The sequence below is a fragment of the Podarcis cretensis genome (genome assembly GCF_951804945.1).
Source record: "Podarcis cretensis genome assembly, chromosome: 2".
Classification (NCBI taxonomy): domain Eukaryota; kingdom Metazoa; phylum Chordata; class Lepidosauria; order Squamata; family Lacertidae; genus Podarcis; species Podarcis cretensis.
The window spans coordinates 40,554,230-40,574,178 of record NC_137171.1 but is presented as its reverse complement, the minus strand read 5'-3'; the positions used below and the strand labels follow the sequence as shown (position 1 = coordinate 40,574,178).

The 19,949-nt window shown below is 44.6% G+C and overlaps 1 protein-coding gene across 2 annotated transcripts; it reads left to right on the top strand.

Moving 5' to 3' along the window:
• The first annotated feature begins 508 nt into the window (after positions 1–508).
• On the top strand, positions 509–19,679 carry TEKT3 (tektin 3). 2 transcript variants are annotated; one of them, XM_079966126.1, is made up of 8 exons: positions 509–641; positions 4,922–5,545; positions 6,430–6,513; positions 10,297–10,367; positions 12,472–12,615; positions 13,518–13,740; positions 16,213–16,367; positions 19,301–19,679. In XM_079966126.1, exons 2-8 carry the CDS (start codon positions 4,967–4,969, stop codon positions 19,515–19,517), a joined length of 1,473 nt encoding a protein of 490 aa, XP_079822252.1. In that variant the 5' UTR covers positions 509–641; positions 4,922–4,966; the 3' UTR covers positions 19,518–19,679. The 2 variants fall into 2 exon arrangements, with proteins under 2 accessions (XP_079822252.1, XP_079822251.1); XM_079966125.1 differs by lacking the exon at positions 509–641 and adding an exon at positions 965–1,123.
• Positions 19,680–19,949: the final 270 nt, after the last annotated feature.

Below are 19,949 nucleotides of genomic sequence, written 5' to 3'. Positions count from 1 at the left end.
AGCTTACAAACAGAATCAAAACACAATAAAATCAGAGCAGTCACAGGAAACAACTATTATTATTTTTTAGTGTTAAACTGATGGGCCAGCTCAAACTTGGTGGCTGCTGCTCCCACATTTTGGAACTCCTTCCCTAGAGAAGTTAGACTGGCCTCTCTCCTTATTGTTTTTCTGCTGGCAAGTTCCAACCTGCTTTGCTGAACTTCAGCTTTGCTAAACTAACTGCTTTGATTGAGGGGGCTAGTGCCGTGCTGTTTTTGTTGTGATTGTCTGCACATTTTCAATAGATCTTATATAGATTTAGTTTTAATCCTAATGTTCAATTGTTTTTTTAATGATTGGTTCCCCCCTCCCCCGCGCACATGGTTTTAGCTGTTATTTTATCTGTAAACTGCTTTGAGTCGCTGTTAGCGTAAAGACAGCGCATAATAACAACAACAATAACAACAACAGGCACCCACAATACACGCTTGCGGGGGCGTCCTTCTGCACACTTTTAGTACTTTGTCGATATACACCGTGGCAGAACACAGCAAGATACAACAGGCGCTTTTAACTTGCCGATGTTCTAACCTCTGCCCCTCCCCCACTGTATATCCTCAGATCTCTATCATATCTGGAGGACGACACTGTTGGCATAGGTGACACACGATCTTTTCTTTCCCCATTTAAAATGGGCAGTAGGGATGGCCATTGGGGCGCGACAGTTGTTCACAAAGCCTGGTTGCTGCGGGACGAGACGAGCTCCTATGCGCGGGTGACAAGAGCTGCAGATTCAAGAAAGACCCTCCCTCCCTCCTTCCTTTCTCTCTTCCCTTCCCACCTTGCCCCCCTGCCCCGCCCCGCCTCGAGAGGGAATAGAGTTACTAGGCAGCTATTGAGTCCTTAGCGACGCCCGTCCCCGCTTCTCCCCCTCCTTTCCCTTCCACCCTCGTTTGGACCAATGGGAAGTGTTGGAAGTATGCGTGTCACAAAGGGCGAGGGCGGGATAGAAGCCTTGTGTGGGAGGGAAGAGCAGGAAGATGTTTCTCCTGGGCATTGGGGAGCAGCAGCCTGGGTATACTGGAGGCTCCCTCCCCTCCAGCCCCTTCTCTTCTCTTCCTCAGAGCTAACCTGCAAACAGGTGAGTAGCAGGTCTGGAAGCAGTAGGGCAAAGAAGAAGAAGAAGTCTACTAAGGAGCCACCAGCTTCCCAGAACACACAAACTGCCTGGGCAGGACACTTTGCCCCACTGCTCCCTGGCTGTTGCACACTGAGCAAAGAAGTAGTCCGAAGATGCTTACCTCACTTTAGGTGCAGGGCCAGTTATCCTCCAAGGAAGGATGGCTTCCTTGGAGACAGGGGGTTGCATCTGCCTGTGGGGAATGAGGAAAAGGGATGGAGAAGCTGGTCAGGAGAAGCAGTCAAAAGAATGTATTCTTGAGCCACCCCAAAATTAATAATAATCCACTGCACAGACCACAAAGGAGCCACTTAGTGTCAATAGGTGGTAAGGATGCTGTGAAAAGGGGAGGGCAGAGGTGTGGAAAATAATGGGAGGGAAAATAGGATATAGACATATGTAATATTAATTGGAAACAGGAAGTGCTGGAAAACAGCTTTTCATTACCTTTATTGTCAAGTTTAGGTCATGAATAAATGTAGAGGTGTGGGATTTAAGTAACAGAAGGAATATAATTTGCTTAGGTGGGAGGAGGATTTGCTGCCATGTGAACATCTTCACCACTTTCTCCACCTTACTCTGTTTCCAAGACCTAAATATGTGCTGGATGTGACAATGAATAGATCTTAGTGGTTTGCCTGGAATAGAGTAGCAGAGTTCATTTTTTAAAGAAGAATCACACCTCAGCAAAAGCAATATAAGTGCAGACATTAATCCATTGCACAGTGGGTAGGATTGTGCTCTCATGCTTAGTAATAATAGTTGTAGTTGTAGCAGTATAGTTATTGTTATTTAGATGTCTTAAGCCCATTCTGTTCCCAAATACTGTAATAAAATAATAATGTAAAAAATAAAAGACAAACTCTTTATCAGTGTAAGAACACATCCTCAGTCCATGCCCAGTGGAAGAAAAATGCATGTTGGAGAAAGATAAGTAATATTAATGAACTAGATAAAGGTTAAAGGGCAGCAGATAACACAGAACAGGTACAACAGGAAAATTACAGTGGATGAAATGTATTGGGAGAGTCTCCAATTTTCATCATTTCTGACCATTGGTCATGTTGGCTGAGGCTGATGTGTGTTGGAGTCCAGCAGCAACTGAAGGGCCACAGGTTCCACATTCCCAGTTTAAAGGATGGAGTTAGCTTATTAGCAGGTGGTATGAGAGGGCTATTGCAGAGGGAACTGTGTGGTGGAAAGCCCTCAAGTAAACGTGAGAAAAATGCAAAGGGGCCACAACTGCACAATAAGTTTTGTGAAGCAGTAAGGAGCCAGCACAGAATGGAATGTGATAAGAGTTCTCATAAAGAACTCATCCACTATGAGTACGTTAGAACCATTTGTCCTCTATGGGCTTGGAAGACAACCAAGAGAAAGCTGATGAAGGAAATATTTAGGTTGAAAATGAAGGTGTTTTTAAATAACCATCACCCTGCCTGATGAACCTAGAGAGGCATTGCTATATCCACAATCCACTCTTGTAACCAAAGTGAAGGTTACCTCCGCTGAATGGATTATTCTGTGTTTGTTACTGGATTGTGTATTATGTACGCTGAAGTATTTACATTAGATAGCAATGCATATTAGATTTCCACTAGCATACAATTAGGTAAGTGAAAAGGACAATAGACTGCAAGTCAGCTTGCGGTCACTTGAGCCAATAATCTCTCTGTGTGGTTACATTCTCCAAGGTGAGCTTTGAAGATAACTTCAGAAATGTTATTATGTTTTTTTCAAAAGACACTGTCAAAGAGCTCTCCTTGGGTGATCTCTTTTGCTAAGTATATTTGTTGCAAACCAGTGACTTCCATATAATTTCATATATATATATATATATATATATATATATATATATATATATCCACCTGGTCAAGATTACAGTTGGCTATGCTATGTTGACTTTCCTTTACTATGTCATCACCATCAGTCAGGGCCAACATTGCAGAGCTTGATTTATATTTGTGGTTTACATATGATTTATATGTATATAAATAGTGGGTTTCCCCTGCTAGATATATAGGCAGACTACCCAGAAAGAGCCCCTGTATTGGGATTTGCTTGCAAACTTCTCACTTACTGGATTGTGAAAACAACTGCACATGCACTTTGACACAATGGGCCAGTGCAACTGGCTGTTAACTGGAAGGTTGGTGGTTTGAGCTCACCCAGGGATGGCTGTGGGCTGGATTCCTTCATTGCGGGTGGTGGGACCAGATGACCCTCAGGATCCCTTCCAACTCTTCTCTTCTATTATGATTCTAGGACATGGATTGTGCAAAGTAGATGTGGGGTAGAGAATCCATTTTGTACCAATTAGCCCTTGGAATTAGCCCCAAATACAGCAAACTATGTGTGGACATCCTTAAGAACAAGGTCCATCTCCTTCAGCATTCTGAATTGAGAAGCAGCTCTGGCTCCAGTTGCTGCACCTCAGCATTCCAGGGTGGGAAATAAAGAAAATCCCACATGCCTGAAACTTCCCCATCTCCCCTTACTTATATTGCTGTCAGGATGCTGTCAGCAGCTCCCAGCTGGTTGCCCAGGAAAGTATAAAGACAAGGAAAAGTTTCTTACAGTCCTTTTTTATTTCAATCTTTACAGAGAGAGGCTATAGAACCCAGCCTCTTGGATAATGGCGTTGGCATGAGTGAATCCCCACCTACCACCTCTCCCATTTCCTCTTTCGTCATCCTCATTATCTCCTCTATGGGTGCTGCTAAGTGCCCTCTGTCTTTGAGCCCTTTGCTCTCCTACTTTTAAGGCTCTCTGAGTTCTGGGAGATGGAGGGTCTGGAATGTTTTCTAATGACAACGTGTCAGCCAGGTGTTGCTCTGGCTCTCCCATGATTTCCCAACCTCCCCTCTCATCTGCCTCTGAGCTGCAACCTCCCTCAAGCCCCTGTTGTAAATCTATAATGTCTTCCTTTTCCTCCTCCCTGAAAGGGTCAGGATGGGGAGGTGGTCTCCACCATTCCTTCTCTGCCTAGTCCCTGACAACTGCACTCTCTTATCCCACCCCATTGCCCACAATTCCCTCATCTGCAATACTTACGCTTTGTCATTGCTGCATCTATTGTCATTGCCATTGATGCAGTGAGATAACTAGGTAAGAAAGTGACTCATTCAATAACACCTTGTGAACTTCATAGCTGAACGGGGATTTGAACCTGGGTTTCCCACAAACAAGTCTAATAACATGCTACAGTGGGGTCTGTAAGATGGTAGGTGTAAACCCCACTAATGAGACTAGTAGAATAGGCTTGTTACTTCAGTGTCCAAAAGCAAAAGAGGTGCTCTCTCTCTCTCTCTCTCCAGATTAACCCATTCATTTTCTATGAATTTGCATTAAAATTGGGTTCATCACGGGACTGACCACCTTGTTGCCATGAGAGCTGCAATGGAACTGGACCAGAGGTGTGTTTGTCCTCTTTGGAGAAGTTGTTTGTATGAAATGTACCACTTTCTGTTATACCAAGCAAAATGCTGCTATAGTTGGGTGCATAGTGGTAAGAAAAGCAATATATGGGGGTCATGGTTGCTTAGACCAGTGTTTCCCAACCTTGTGCCTCCAGCTGTTTTTGAACTACAACTCCCATCATCCCTGACTAGCAAAACCAGTGACAAGGGATGATGGGAATTGTAGTCCAAAAACAGCTGGAGGCACAAGGTTGGGAAACACTGGCTTAGACACTCATAGACATGAACCCTCTCTAGACTACCTGCACAAGTGTTCATTAAATGTGTTTTATTTTTCTAGCTCTTCTTTGATATAGGAAACTTGATTGGATAGACATTTTCAATCATGGAGCTTGTAGGCTCTACCTTGACGGCAACATATGCCCATCCAAGACCAACGCCCTCAAATTTTCTGCCAGCCATCAGCACCATGGCATCGAGCTATAAGAACAGATTCCCTCACTATGCCCTGACCCACAGCTTGAGCCTTCCTTGGAGACCTAGTGCCTATTACAAAGTCGCTGCTATCACTCCAGCTTTGGCCCCCTTCTCCAAGAGTTCTCAAGGGCTCACGCCATGCAACATGCTCCCCTATGTTTCCAACAGAACAGCACTCTTCACTAGGTACACTCCCGAAGACTGGTATAGAGCTAACCTAACAAATTTCAAGGAATCAGAGGCATCACGCCACAATGCCGAGAGGTTGAGGGTGGACACTTCCCGGATGATTCAAGACAAGGACCAGCAGATAAGGAAAACCCAAACAGAATCAACAAGAAATCTAGGAGAACGAGTCAATGACATCATATTTTGGAAATCAGAGCTCAACCATGAGATTGATGGAATGATTGGGGAGACAAATGCTCTTTCAGATATGAAGAAACGACTTGAAAGAGCCATATTAGAAACAGAAGGGCAACTCCAGGTAAACAGGCAGATGGTGATGATTATTATATTAATACCCCACCCATCTGGCTGGGTTGCAGTAATGCACAGGTGGTGCAGTGGGTTAAACCACAGAGCCTAGGGCTTGCCAATCAGAAGGTCGGCGGTTCAAATCCCCGCAACAGGGTGAGCTCCCATTGCTCAGTCCCTGCTCCTGCCAACCTAGCAGTTTGAAAGCACGTCAAAGTGCAAGTAGATAAATAGGTACCGCTCCGGCAGGAAGGTAAATGGCATTTCCGTGCGCTGCTCTGGTTCACCAGAAGTGGCTTAGTCATGCTAGCCACATGACCTGGAAGCTGTATGCCTGCTCCCTCGGCCAGTAAAGCGAGATGAGCGTCGCAACCCCAGAGTCGTCCGTGACTGAACCTAATGGTCAGGGGTCCCTTTACCTTTACCTTCAGACTACTAGGGGCCATGCAAACACAGCCATGCAAAACTCTGCTTAAGGTTCACCTGAACCCATTTGAGGTTATTAGGCAACGATCCAAATCATCAATATATGCTCTCTCTTTTGGCAAATGAGCACACCAGAGCTGTGTTAGGCTTAAGAAGCCTGCCTTTCAAACACTGGTACTCCTACTGCATCTATGGCTGGGCTTCACAGCTGAAGTTCAAGCCGTGCATTTCATAGACATCTGCGGCCCTGTTTCTGGAAGCTTTTAATGTTTTATGTATTTTTCCTTTATATTTTGTTGGAAGCAGTCCAGAGAGGCTGGGGCAACCTAGCCAGATGGGCAAGGTGTTCTTGTAACAGTGATAAGTTACTGTTCTTGTTTTATTCCATAATATACTACTTTATACCACTTTACATGTTAAAAACAGAGAAAGATAACTTTCACCATTTTCCCCTGTAATGTCAAACAGGTAGCCCAGGAATGTCTGCTTCACCGAGAGAAGAGGATGGGCATTGACCTTGTTCATGATGATGTGGAAAAACAACTAATGACAGTGAGTTGCCCGTTTAGTACATAACATGAAATTTTTAGTTTTTAACTGTGGGCTAGTGGTATGTTGTATAGTAAATAGCTTTGAACATATATGCAAGTGTTTGTTTATAGCAGGGTTGGGAAGCCTTTGTTCTGTGAGATGCCGTTGCACAGTGGCGTAGCGTGGGTTATCAGCACCTGGGGCAAGGCAAGTAATTTGCGCCCCCTAACCCATGGATTTGCGCCCCCAACCCGTGGATTTCCCTAACCCCCAGATGTTGCGCCCGGTGCGGCCGGCCCCCCCTGCACCCCCCACGCTACGCCACTGCCGTTGCACCTCCAATTCCCATCAGCTCTGGCCACCATGGCTAGTGGTCACATATGATGAGAGTTGTGGTCCAGCAGCATCTCTAGAGAACTGCAGGTTCCCCACTCCCAGTTTGTACTCTGACCTTTAAAACAGGGGAGGTCTCGGAGTCTTAAATGTGGTCTGCACAAGGCCAGATTTAGGTTTGATGAGGCCCTAAGCTATTGAAGGTAATGGTGCCCTTTATATGTCCAGCTGTCCTTTGTCAACAACAAATTGTCACTGTTTTTTGTGTTGAATATGTGCTATATGGTAATTTATGGACCTAATAGGTATCTAAATCCATTTTATTTGTTTTTATCTTATATTTTGGAAATGTACATCCAGGTTTTTTCCCTTTAAATTCTTTTGGGGGGCCCAAGAGAGTGGGGCCCGGAGCTATAGCTTGTTTAGCTTATACGTAAATCCGGCACTGGGTCTGCACGGTGCTGTCCTTGTCATCTCTTTCTGCAGCTGTAAACAATACTGTGGCAGAGAGGAGGAGCATTTCAGTGTACTTCACGTAAGTGCTTGTCTTCAGGGTCAGGAGCAGGTACAGAATAAAAAATCCAGGAATATCCACATCAAGCCTTTGCTGGCTATGCAGAGGTAACTTCAAACTGATACACATTGACCTCAGCCATTGAAAGTTGAGAAGTGGGGGCATATGAGAAATAAGTGTAACATCCTATTACAAGGGATAAATGCACAGCGAGTATATTGCTATAGTGCTGCATGTTGAAATATATTTTTAGTAGAAAGGCAACTAGTCTGGAAATGGAGGACAGCAAAGTACTGCCTTGGCAGTCCACCATCTGAATCAGTTCAGCAGCAGCCTGCCTGTGATTTATTTTTGTTCTTCCAGTAGTTCCTGGACAGTATTTAGGAACCTCGCTGGAGCCATATCAGGCAGGAAGTTTCCCAAGAATAATTTTGTATTTATCAGTGCTAACCTGGATGTGCCTCCCAGCCTTGCTTTCCATGGTACATCCTGCCTCTTTGTCTTCCTGTATTTGCGCTGCCTTCTCTCCAGTGTTTGCCTCTTCATCCACTACCACTAGTGTTCCTTACCACATGAACTGTCTGCTTATCTTGCATTTTCTTCCTCATATGTGAAGCCTGTGACATCTTCCCCCTGTGATTTGTCCTATAATTACTGATTCCCCTCAAACATACATGCATACAGTGCTAGCCCTGCTGAAGAGCACTGAGCTCAGATTCTGGATCAGGAACTTCTCAATGTAGCTCAGTTCTGGCCCACCCCTGCTGACTATTGAGGTGCTTCAGGTCTTCTGCATGGTGTTCGCTTCATCACAACATTTCCCTGCAAGAAAGGTAATTGGGCAATGCAGAGTCCCTTCTCACAATGTTATTTTAAAATCCTGCGTCACCTCCCATGATCATCAATGGAAGATTTCACACTGACGTCAATAACAGCAGCACCAGCCCATTCCAATGTCCATTTCCAAGCCATCAATGTTCCTGCCACTCTGTCCAGAGCACAAATTTTGTTCCCTTAGAAATAGCACCGGCCAAGCCCTACTGTCATTTGTTCCAAGGTGCTTATTAGCTCATGAAAGCAAGCAACCTACAGCACAGCTGGATGCCACAAGCTATCTGGAGGATGCTGTCATCCAAAGGAAATAAGGAGTTTCCAATAGGGAGCGCCACATGGAAAAATCCAGTCCTTGGGAGCTGCCTGTTTCTTCATTTGCCAGAGCCAAGGCATGTGGGTATCAGGAGAGCTTCAGACATTAAATGTGTTTCTGGAAACCAAAGTCAAGCAAAATTGACTCTGGTTTGCTGAGAATGTATCACAGACAATTAGACAAATTCATAGACAATAAGGCTGCCAAAGGCTACTAACCATGATGATGGTTCTATTCCCAGTGTTGCAAGCAGTATGCTTCTAAATACCAGGTGCTAGAAACCACAGAAGGGGAGAGTACTGCTGCACTCAGGTCCTGCTTGCAGGTTTCCTGGGAGCATCTGGTTGACTGCTGTAAAAATAGGATGCTGGACTAGATGGACCAATAGCTTGATCCTACATAAGGACTGTTCTTATGTTCTTAAGTGGATAGAAAAGGAAGAAGCATGTGTGCAAGGTTCTCTACCCTGTACTAACCACCACTGCTCAGGACAGATCTATAGGCTAGTTTGCTCATTCACCTTTTGTAACAAACCCTGGATTGGTTAAAGTTTGGATTTCTTTGCACAGTCAAGAAATTGGCCATGCCCAATGAATTAAAAATGAGAAGCAGAATCACTTTCATCACTCCTGTTTTGGGGACCAAGCCTTCGGTATGAACAGATAGCAAATGGCCCACCTGTCTTGTCACATTAGTGTTAAAATTACTAGCCTTAATTTATTCTGTATGTTGAATTTCTGGCAAGCTTCTCAAAGCAACTTACAACATGTATGCTCAGAGATATAATATATCATGAAATGCAATTATTATACAATGTAAAGGGTGAAAAGAAATTAAACATGGCAAGAGTTAAAATTAGAAAGCTCTAGTCAGTTATTATAAGGGACGCAGGTGGTATTGTGGTCTAACCCATTGAGCCTTGGGCTTGCCGATCAAAAGGTCAGCAGTTCAAATCCCCATGACGGAGTGAGCTCCCATTGCTTGGTCCCTGCTCCTGCCAAACTAGCAGTTCGAAAGCATGCCAAAAAGTGCAAGTAGATTAATAGGTACCACTCCGGTGGGAAGGTAAACTGCATTTCTGTGTGCTGCTGTAGTTTCACCAGAAGCGACTTAGTCATGCTGGCCACATGACCCGGAAAAACTGTGGAGCAGACAAACGCCGGCTCCCTTGGCCTGTAAAGTGAGATGAGCGCTGCAACCCCAGAGTTGTTCACAACTGGACTTAACTGTCAGGGGTCCCTTTACCTTTACCTAGTCATTTATTGCAAATATCAAGGGGGGAACGGCTCTCTAGTCCAAAAGAATACTTCTGATGACTCAAGTTATTCTGAGCGTGCAGTGGTCTTAAGAAGGTCTTGTATTGCCAGTCTGCAAATTGAGGCTTTTGCGGAAGGGAATTCGAAAATATGAATCCCTGCAGTGCCCACCTACCAATCTGACCCAACAAATAGAAAGGAATTTTCATTGGTCCTTTCCAAACAATCTTAAAAGAGAGGACACTTACACTTTTACTGGAACAGGGATAGCCAATGTGATACCCTGCAGATGTTGCTGGACTTCAGCTCCCAGTTGCTCAGCCGGTATGTCCAATGGTCAGTGATGATACAGTTTTGTATTCCAGCAACACCTGGGCGCAACATTGATTACTCCCGTGCTAATAGAATGGCAAACTACTAACCATCTTGTATTGCATTTTCTTCCGATTCTTGAGGAGGCCATAAAGGAGTGGATTTTAAAACTGTAATTCACATTATCCTTCATTAATCAAGGGAAATGTTGACAGGATTTTTTGCTATTGTAACTTGATCAGGAGGTTGACGTCATCCTATCATGCCAAGAGAGAATGAGAAGATACCTGGGTAAGACAGCGGCCCAACTTGCGTAAGGAAAATTTTAATCTCCACCTTTCTCAAAAGATCTTTAAAAACAAATTTTGATGCAAGCACCTCATCCATTTTCCCTGTAGTGCAACTTGTTGGCCTTTTCATTCAACAAGGCCAGAAAGAAACCAAATGTCTAGGAGAGTTACAAAATTGCCTTCTAAACATACATACTAAAAGGCAGATGTGCAAGATTAAAGATGACCCTGGAAGTTAGCTTTTTACCTAGGGGGATAATGGAATTTCCCTATGGGAGAACAGCTTGCCAAATCCAGTGTGCATGCCACCTTATAGAAACAGGGAACTAAAAGAATATGAAACTATGGTTTACAAAGCTGGCTTGGTTCCATTAACCATAGTGAAGATTAACCACAGTTTTAGGGTTTAGACATAACACTTAACTGTTTAATGGAAGCAGAAGCTTTTCATCTCTTCCATGTAGCTGTGCCAGAGGGGAAGGGGGGATGCACAAACCCAGGGCTCCCAGGCTTGTACTCATCACACTAAGCTTAGTTTTGCATGATGTCTGAATCCAGCCAGTCAGAAGGGATAGATATAGCAGAGAGAAAGGCAAGGGAAATCAGGACAATAAATAATCTCCAACAGCCCAAAGAGCTACCCCGATAGCAGCGCACAGATTTGATCCAGATGTCTCTCCACATATACTGAACTTGTTAAGTTTTACAAGAGACATCTGCCTCTCGTTGCTAAAGTGAACTGCTTTTCAACATTCCCAATCATGGTTACTGTTGAAAAAAGTGAAGTGCAAAAATACAGATTTTTTTAAATATTCATATCCTGCTCCTAGGTGGGACTCCCAGTGGTCTCCCATCCAGATTACTGAAGCTTGTTTTAGTTCAATATAAAGCAGCTGATGTTCTCCTTCATCAGACCCACATTTTTAAAAATGATATAGATACCATAAAATTAGTCAACAAGTTTTAACTATCTACTGTATCTATCCTACAAAGTACAACATTTTCTAATTCAAAAATTCACATTCTGGAGTGTTGGATTAGTGGTTTTCACAACAAACACATATTATGCAGGCACCACACACACTTATGCTGAAAAGCTGATTAGGCCAGGGTTGCTAGATGTGCGTACACAGTGGGTACATGTGTGTATGCACATCACATGTGTGCTTGTGCTTGCTGCAGCATTTGCAATTTCATCTGTGCCAAATATCCACCCACATGTAACTTTGGTATGAAACTGGCACTTTGGTGGAATTGAAATGTTTGGCTTTATGATGATGTAAAAGGGGGGAGAGGGGAGCCTCGGGTCTATGAGGGTGAATGCAGGCCTCCAAGCCTCTCTATCTTGCCTTCTGGAGTCCCCCCCACTCCCTCCCCCCCACTCCTCAGCCGCCCACCCCTACTGACCGACTTTTGCACCCACCTGGAGCACTTCTTCCTGGCTTGTATGTATCCTTGCTCTCTGATAATGCTTCCCTGGATGGAGGACAGATAAGGCCGAGTGTAAAGATACCAGCCTACTGCACAAAGCTAACATTTACACTCATTGCTCTGTCAACCTTTGGCCCCACCCACCCATGGGCATGTGGCCCCCCGAAGGGAAAGTGTCCTCAGTCTCAAGAAAGTTCCACACCCTTGCCATAAAGCCACTTCAAAGCGAGCAATGTGCTTCTTTGGCTCAGCCCTAGTAATAATGTATGGAATCGTCTTAAGTTCTTCTGCCTGAATGGTCAGTGTCTGACCATTCAGACACTGCATGAGATGTTAGCTTCTTTACAGAAGATTTCCTGTCTATAGAGAAACCATGTCTATGTTCCAAGTGCAAAATGTGCTGTCTCTACAGGAGATGAATGCATGGTATAAGGCCAGGATTATAACCTCTGGCTTGTGCCCTAGTACACATGTTGATGATGTGTGCAGTCAGTTCTGCCAATACAATACTGGAGTTCTTTATCATAGGAATGCCATAAACATGAAGTAAGGATTTAAAACTGAACATCTTACCATTGTCATGAAGGGGAAATAGAAGGTTGAGAAGGTGGTCTCAGGGTGTGGGTGTGTGGCTATTTATGTTGTAACTACTCAGGTTCTTTTCCCTTGAGCATCTTTTGACCCATTTTATTACAGAGCCAATAGAGCAGCCCAGCATGAACTGGAGAAAGACCTGAGTGACAAGCAAGCAGCTCAACGAATCGATGACAAGTGCCACCATCTCAGGAACACATCGGATGGCATTTCCTTTTATCGAGGCGTCGAGCGAGTTGATGCCACGTAAGTATCACCTGGAGCTTGGCGTACAAGCACCAGATCTAGCCGCAGAAGGCATGCCAAAAGAAACAAGGATTGTGCTACAACTGACATTGGGCGATGTCAGGTTTCCTCTGATGCCTCATCCATGAAGACCATCACCTGATACAGATGATAACACATGTGTGTTTGAGCCCCAAACTAGTTTGGGAGCATAGAACTGTAGAGTTGGAAGGGACCCTGAGGATCATCTGGTTCAACCCAGGAATATGCAGCTGTCCCTTACAGGGATTGAACCTGCAACCTTGGTGTTATCAGCAACCATGCTCTAACCAACTGAGCTGTCTTAAGCAATCATCTGTTATTCACTCTATTTCCAAAGATCAGGCTGTAAGTGCTGTTGCATATGGCACAATCCATGCACAAGAGGGGAGGTATCAGTAGGCTTGGGATAGCCCCAGGTTTGCAGAAGGGTGGGGTGGAAGCTAAGGTGAGGTGAAGAAAACCTCAAGCAGCCCAATAAAAACTGAGCCTGCTCAGTAGCCACAGAATGCTGGCTGGCTGTTGCGGGTGTGGAGGCAAATAGTGGGTGGGAGGGGAAATGGAATGGAGACACAAATGCAACGTTAGTATTTCTGGCTTCTGCTTCTTCTTCATTTAAACCCCTTTCCCTCCCTATTTCCCATCCCGAATTCCACAAGTAATCTAAAAAGATGCTCCAGAATTTAATCTACTTAAAAGCAGTTACACTTGTTTAAAAAACACACCAAAAGTCCAACTAGTACTCGTGGAAATGTTAAAACATGCAATATATTGCCAATGTAGCTGGTATTCCTTCTGTATCCTCCAGGCTTTATTATTTCAGGAAGTCCCATGCAAACGATGTGTACAAACTCTTTTGTTTGTCTCTTTTTGTGCTTTCCCAGGATTTCTGTGCCAGAATCCTGGGCCAAGTTTACTGATGATAACATTATGCGCTCCCAGAGCGAGCGGGCTGCCTCCGGCAAACTCAGGGATGATATTGAAACGCTGCTCGTGACGACTGCCAATGAGATGTGGAACCAATTCAACAAAGTGAATGTCGCCTTTACCAACCGCATCTCTGAGACGGCTGATGCCAAAAACAAGATCCAGGCCCATCTGGCTAAGGTGGGATTCATTTCCAAACTTTCGGTTTGGGGTTAATTGCCTTCCCCTGCCTGCTTGCATGAATTGCCTGGAGCTAAGCCAATGTTAGGGATGCGGGTGGCGCTGTGGGTTAAACCACAGAGCCTAGGACTTGCCGATCAGAAGGTCGGCGGTTCGAATCCCCATGACGGGGTGAGTTCCCTGCTCCTGCCAAGCTAGCAGTTCGAAAGCACGTCAAAGTGCAAGTAGACAAATAGGGACCGCTCCGGCGGGAAGGTAAACGGCGTTTCCGTGTGCTGCTCTGGTTTGCCAGAAGTGGCTTAGTCATGCTGGCCACATGACCTGGAAACTGTACGCCGGCTCCCTCGGCCTATAGAGCGAGATGAGCGCGCAACCCCAGAGTGGGTCACGACTGGACCTAATGGGCAGGGGTCCCTTTACCTTTACCTTTAAGCCAATGTTGCGCCCCCAGATGTGGCTGGACTACAGCTCAAGACATCCAAAACTGTCGGCCAGGCTGGCTGGGGTTGGTGGAAGTCCAAATCCGACACCAGGACTGCACGTGATTGGCTACAGTTGCTCTTCCTTGTGCCTACTATCAGCTTGTGGCACACACCACAACCTTCTCCAACCTCCTGCAGATCTGCTACAAATCCTTGATTCTATGTGCCCAGCACTGAAAGCACAATAAATTGCATAGGAATTGCATGATGCCTTCACAAGGCATCCCCCACACCTGTGCAACAGTGTATACACACAGCAGCTAGGGCTGCAGATGCATAGCCCTGAACAATAAGCTATCATTGTACTGAGCAATTTTGGGTGGGGAGTAAGAAGACTAAATCCAGCCTTTCCTCCACTACTCCTCCAAAATATCAACATGATTCCTGCTTATTTTACAAGGCACGTTTCAAATGGATTTATGTTTTGTGTCCTATTTTATGGATTAAGGCAGCATTTGAGTGTGGCGTTGTCGTTAGAGTGTAGAATTGGGAAGATCTGGGTTAAAATTCCAACTCAGCCACGAAACTCAATGGGTGCTGTTTAGTCATTCCCTAGTTGTCAGACTAACCTATCTCACAGGGTTGTGCTGGGAATAAAATTGTTGTCCGGAGAGGGGGGGATATGTGCTGCTTGGTTAAATGTACGGTACACTTACCTGGGAGCAAGTCCCATTAAACTCAGTGGGGCTTAGACATGCACAGGATTGCATTTTTTATTACTTGAATTTCACTATAAAAAACAACATTTTCCGGAATAGAAAGGAGTACTGTCCAGTCTGTTGAGGGGTTCTGTAATCTTCTGGTTCTCTGTATTAGCAGGGGCAGCCAAATGGTACATTCCTCTTGTTAAATTATGGATCTTGCTCCCACAATAAATAGGGATGACCACCAACTTAAATGGCTTTGAAAGGGCCTCAGACAAATTGCAGGAGGATAAGGCTATCAATGGCTGATAGTCACTATGTCTATGGTTTATCTCCACTGTTGGAAGCAGTATCCCAGTTGCTGATTAACAACAGCAGGAGAGGACGCTTATGCTTGTGTCTTGCTTGTGGGCTTCCCACATGCATGTTTTTGGCTACTGTAAGAACAGGATGGTGGACTAGATGGGCCATTGGCCTGATCCAGACAGACTTTGACAGCTACATGCTGAAAATATATTTAAAGGGAGACAGCAACACTTGGTGAAAGTCCTCCCTTTTTCCCCTGAGTGAGCAAAGTGAGATAATGAATTGATGTGGCTTTTCTACAGTAATTACATTGTTTAATCTCAGAAACATAGAGCTGGAAAGAGTCCATAGAGAGTTCATGCCTTGAAGAAGGACTCCTCCCCCACAACATGGGGGTTGTGGGAGAGTGGAAGAAGAAAAAACCCCCATATATTTTTAAACCTCCAGTGTTGAAGAATCCAGTGTCTCTCCAGGCAACTTTTTCCATAGTAAATCTGTTATTGCAATTAAAAAGTTCTTCTTGAATGTTCAACATAAATCTTCTCTTTCATCCTTTCCTGAGAAGCACAATATTTGTTTTTTCTTGTTCCCCAGTCTTCTTTCTGGTCAGCTAAACATGCCATATTCTTTCACTCTGTCCTCAAAAGAACTCATCTCCAAGCTATGGGTATAGCCAGGATTTTTGTTAGTGGGTGCAGAACCTCAGATTTGTATTGAGGAAACAGATTGCGGCAGACTGTTCCATGCTGTATCTTTCTTGAGATGAGTATCCTCATTATTCTTGGGGATCCACTGCTTTTAGAGAGTTATTCAAGAGGCTTTCAGATGGAAGAACATTGAGTCAATGAGTCACTGCACTAAGTCTGGGGAACTCTATTGAGTCAACACACCAGCTTCTGGATGGATTCAGGTTTTATTACAGAAGTGCAATAATAATAAAACATGCAGTGGGGGAAATCTCTACTAATGTACATTCTGTATTTAAGACAGGAAGACATTTGTTGTTGGGTTTTCAACCCCCTTATTCCTCCAACTTGCAGACTCTACAAGAAATCTTTGAGACAGAGATGACTATAGAAGCACTTCGTAAGGCCATCAAGGACAAAGGGTGTTCCTTGAAGGTTGCCCAAACACGTCTGGATGAGCGTTTGCGTAGACCCAACATAGAACTCTGCCGGGACTCTGCCCAATTACGGTAAGCAAAGGCAGCCATCTTTCTTCCTTGTGGGGAAGGCAGGAATGTGATGCTGTTTGATGAGTCTCATAAATTGCTACAGCCTTCCATGCCCTTTGAAAATAGGAAGATAGGAATCGGCCACATACTACAGTACAGGCAAATTGTTCATCTTACCCAGTATTATATCTTCTGACAGACAGTGGCACTCCAAGAGATCTTTCCCATCACTTCATCCTTTTAACTGCAGGCACCAGAGACTAGACTTGTGGCAATCCTGCATGCAGAACATGTGCTCTGCCACTGAGCTGCAGTCCCTCCCTTGAGTAACCAGCCCTACCAGCTCTCCTTTGATGTCTACAGTCTTTTACACCTAGAGGCATCAAGGGTCCAGCCACACATTTGGATGAAACGCATTCATAAATCATCTGCAGATGAATTAGCTCCCTGGGCTTATGGTAATAGTGCAATGACCTTCCACAAGGCCTTTGTACCTTCTCAGGAAACTTGTTGGAATAGTTTCCTTCTTCCTCTGCTGGAAACAAAGCACTGAAACAAATTCTCCATCTGCTCTGGTGTGGTCTTGGGCCGTTATGACTGTCCCCTGCCGTGCAATGTTGAAGGTGTCATCAATGCTCACCAATATCAACAGGAACTTCAATCACACATCTCTTTGCATGAGATGGGTCCTATTGCTAAGAATTAAAATGCTAGATTGTTTTGTGTTTGTTTTCTGGAAACAACGAATCCTCTTGGACAGATGATGGAGTATATTTACTCACATCATCTGTGAAAGCCAGCATATTTTCCTGCAGAAGTCCAGTTTGGTCCTGGGCCAAACAAGATGTAATGCATGTAATTTCATGCAGTGTTACCCCAACAACCCTTGCTTTAAACAGTAAATGCTGCTTCTGGGGAGAGACATGATTGGACTGGATCAGTGGTAAGAGACTGAGAGGGTGCTTAGGCTTTTCCAAACCAGTGATTTTGCAGCTTTTCTTTTTGTTATATGCACTTGTATGTCTCTAAATTAACCCTTATATCTCCACTTGCCATTAATTCAGCCAGCAAAGACGACTAGTCCTCTGAACTTAATTGTCTATTTCAGGCATAGGCAAACTTGGCCATCCAGATGTTTTGGGACTACAACTCCCATGACCCCTAGCTAACAGGACCAGTGGTCAGGGATGATGGGACTTGTATTCCCAAAATGTCTGGAGGGCCGAGTTTGCCTATGCCTGGTCTATTTCATCACATTTGTGTGTATGTGCACCGCACAGACCAGGAAGATATTAATCGGTTTTCACATTTTATATAAAATGTGAAAACCCAATAAAAATTTTATAAAAAAAAAGAAGAAGAAGATATTATTCGGACCCATACTCTGCAATTGATGTAGGGAGACACGTAGGGTTAGATCCTGTCTAAGGCTGCAATTCCACCTTCTTTCCCCTATTTTGATGGCTAAGTAGTGGTGGTTAGGATGCAGTGCAGTTACCCCTCTACCAGCTGGATAAAAGCACAGCTCCAAATGGAACAACACTGCTGGAGCTGACGCAGCAAAAAGAGGGGGGGATGCCCCACCTTAACATTTTTGCACTTCCCTTACCCTTCCTAGAGGGACGCAGGTGGCGCTGTGGGTTAAAGCCTCAGCGCCTAGGACTTGCCGATCGAAAGGTCGGCGGTTTGAATCCCTGCGGCGGGGTGTGCTCCCGCTGCTCGGTCCCAGCGCCTGCCAACCTAGCAGTTCGAAAGCACCTCCGGGTGCAAGTAGATAAATAGGGACCGCTTACCAGCGGGAAGGTAAACGGTGTTTCCGTGTGCGGCTCTGGCTCGCCAGAGCAGCGATGTCACGCTGGCCACGTGACCCGGAAGTGTCCCCGGACAGCGCTGGCCCCTGGCCTCTTAAGTGAGATGGGCGCACAACCCCAGAGTCTGTCAAGACTGGCCCGTACGGGCAGGGGTACCTTTACCTTTACCTTTTTAACCCTTCCTAGAGTTGCTCTTCTAGTTATAAAGATTTATGTTAACTTCCTTAGTTGATTTAAGTGAGGCCTGTGAGCATCTAACTTATTCTGGATCTAACCCAGAGCCAGAAGATGCAAGCGCATATTCAGGTTATCCTGACTTTCTGACTGGTTAGGTATTGTGAATGAATTCTAGATCAGCTGGTTCCATCTTATATAGCAGTAACAAAGAACGACTGTTTCTTCTTGCACATTTCCTCTGACCTCCTTGGACCGGCCACAGCTGGAGACAGGAAACAGGGCTAAATGGATTGTTCATCTAAACCAACATTGGTATTCTAAGGTTCACTAACTGGAAACAAATGGGCCTCACCTTAGAGTGCCCCCTTGGCACACTGAGTGCTTTTATTTACCTTTCATTTATTCACCACTCTTTAATTTGTGAATTCTGCTGGGTTTTGCCTACTCACATTAGTTGTCAGAGGAATGTGAACCCCATAAAAAAAAAAACAAAAAAAAACTGACAAACCAGAATGCCAAAATGAGAACAGGAAACCACAGCTTTCCATTCTTTCTTTTTTTCTCTCTTTCCCCCTAAGTGGTACAGCCTGTCGCATGGACTTATTCCATAATTCACTCTAAAGTTTTGCCTTGCTCATTTCATGGGGGAAAGGACTATTTACGACTTTGCTAAAAAGTACTGTGCTCGCTCCCTAATGGAAAGAGAGTCTGCTGAGCACTATCCTGAGCAAGGAGATCACAACTATTTTATTTTGTATTGAATGCCACCAAGAAGCAGGTGGAAGATTCACTAGCCAACCCCTCCAGGGGTTGTTGAATTACAGCTCCCATCACCCCTGACCACTGGGGATTTGGAGTCCAACAACATCTGGAGGGTACCAGTGTGGCTAGAAACATGGAAGGAGGACTCCCTAGAAAAATGGAAAGCAGAGAACTTGCTAACATTCTTTCTTATGTTCCATGCAGCCTTGTGAACGAAGTGTATGAAATTGATGACACCATCCAGGACCTTCAGCAGAGGCTAAGAGATGCAGAAGATACGCTCCAGGCACTGGTTCACACCAAAGCCAATCTAGAACATGACCTGGCTGTCAAAGCAAATACGCTCTTCATTGACCAGGAGAAATGCATGGGAATGAGGAAGACCTTCCCCAACACACTGAGGCTGGTGGGATATACATAGGCTGGAGCTAACCCTCAAGACATTGCGTGGGGGGGATGGGAAATTACTAAAGAAGTATGTCTAGGGGAGGTTTGCTCTGTTGCACTTTTATGAAATTTTGAGGTGTTTATTTTTGAAGATATGACTATATTTTCATTTATTAAAGCATGCTCTGCACATGAATTTAGCTATCTTCTATTTGATGTGTCTTCCCTGTTTTTTATACTGATATTCTCTCCTTTATGGGATCTGCATGCACACAATGTTTATTGTGGGCAGCCTATGTCATGCAGTTCAATCCAATGCATGTTTTTACTTGGAAGTAAGTCCCAGTGAGTTCAGTGAAGCTTACTCCTAAGTAAATGAGCATAGGATTGTGTCTAATGCCCTGATCGAATACAAAGAAAAGTGTGTGCAGAAGGGCAACTGTGTGCCTTTTTCCTTGAGTTGAGA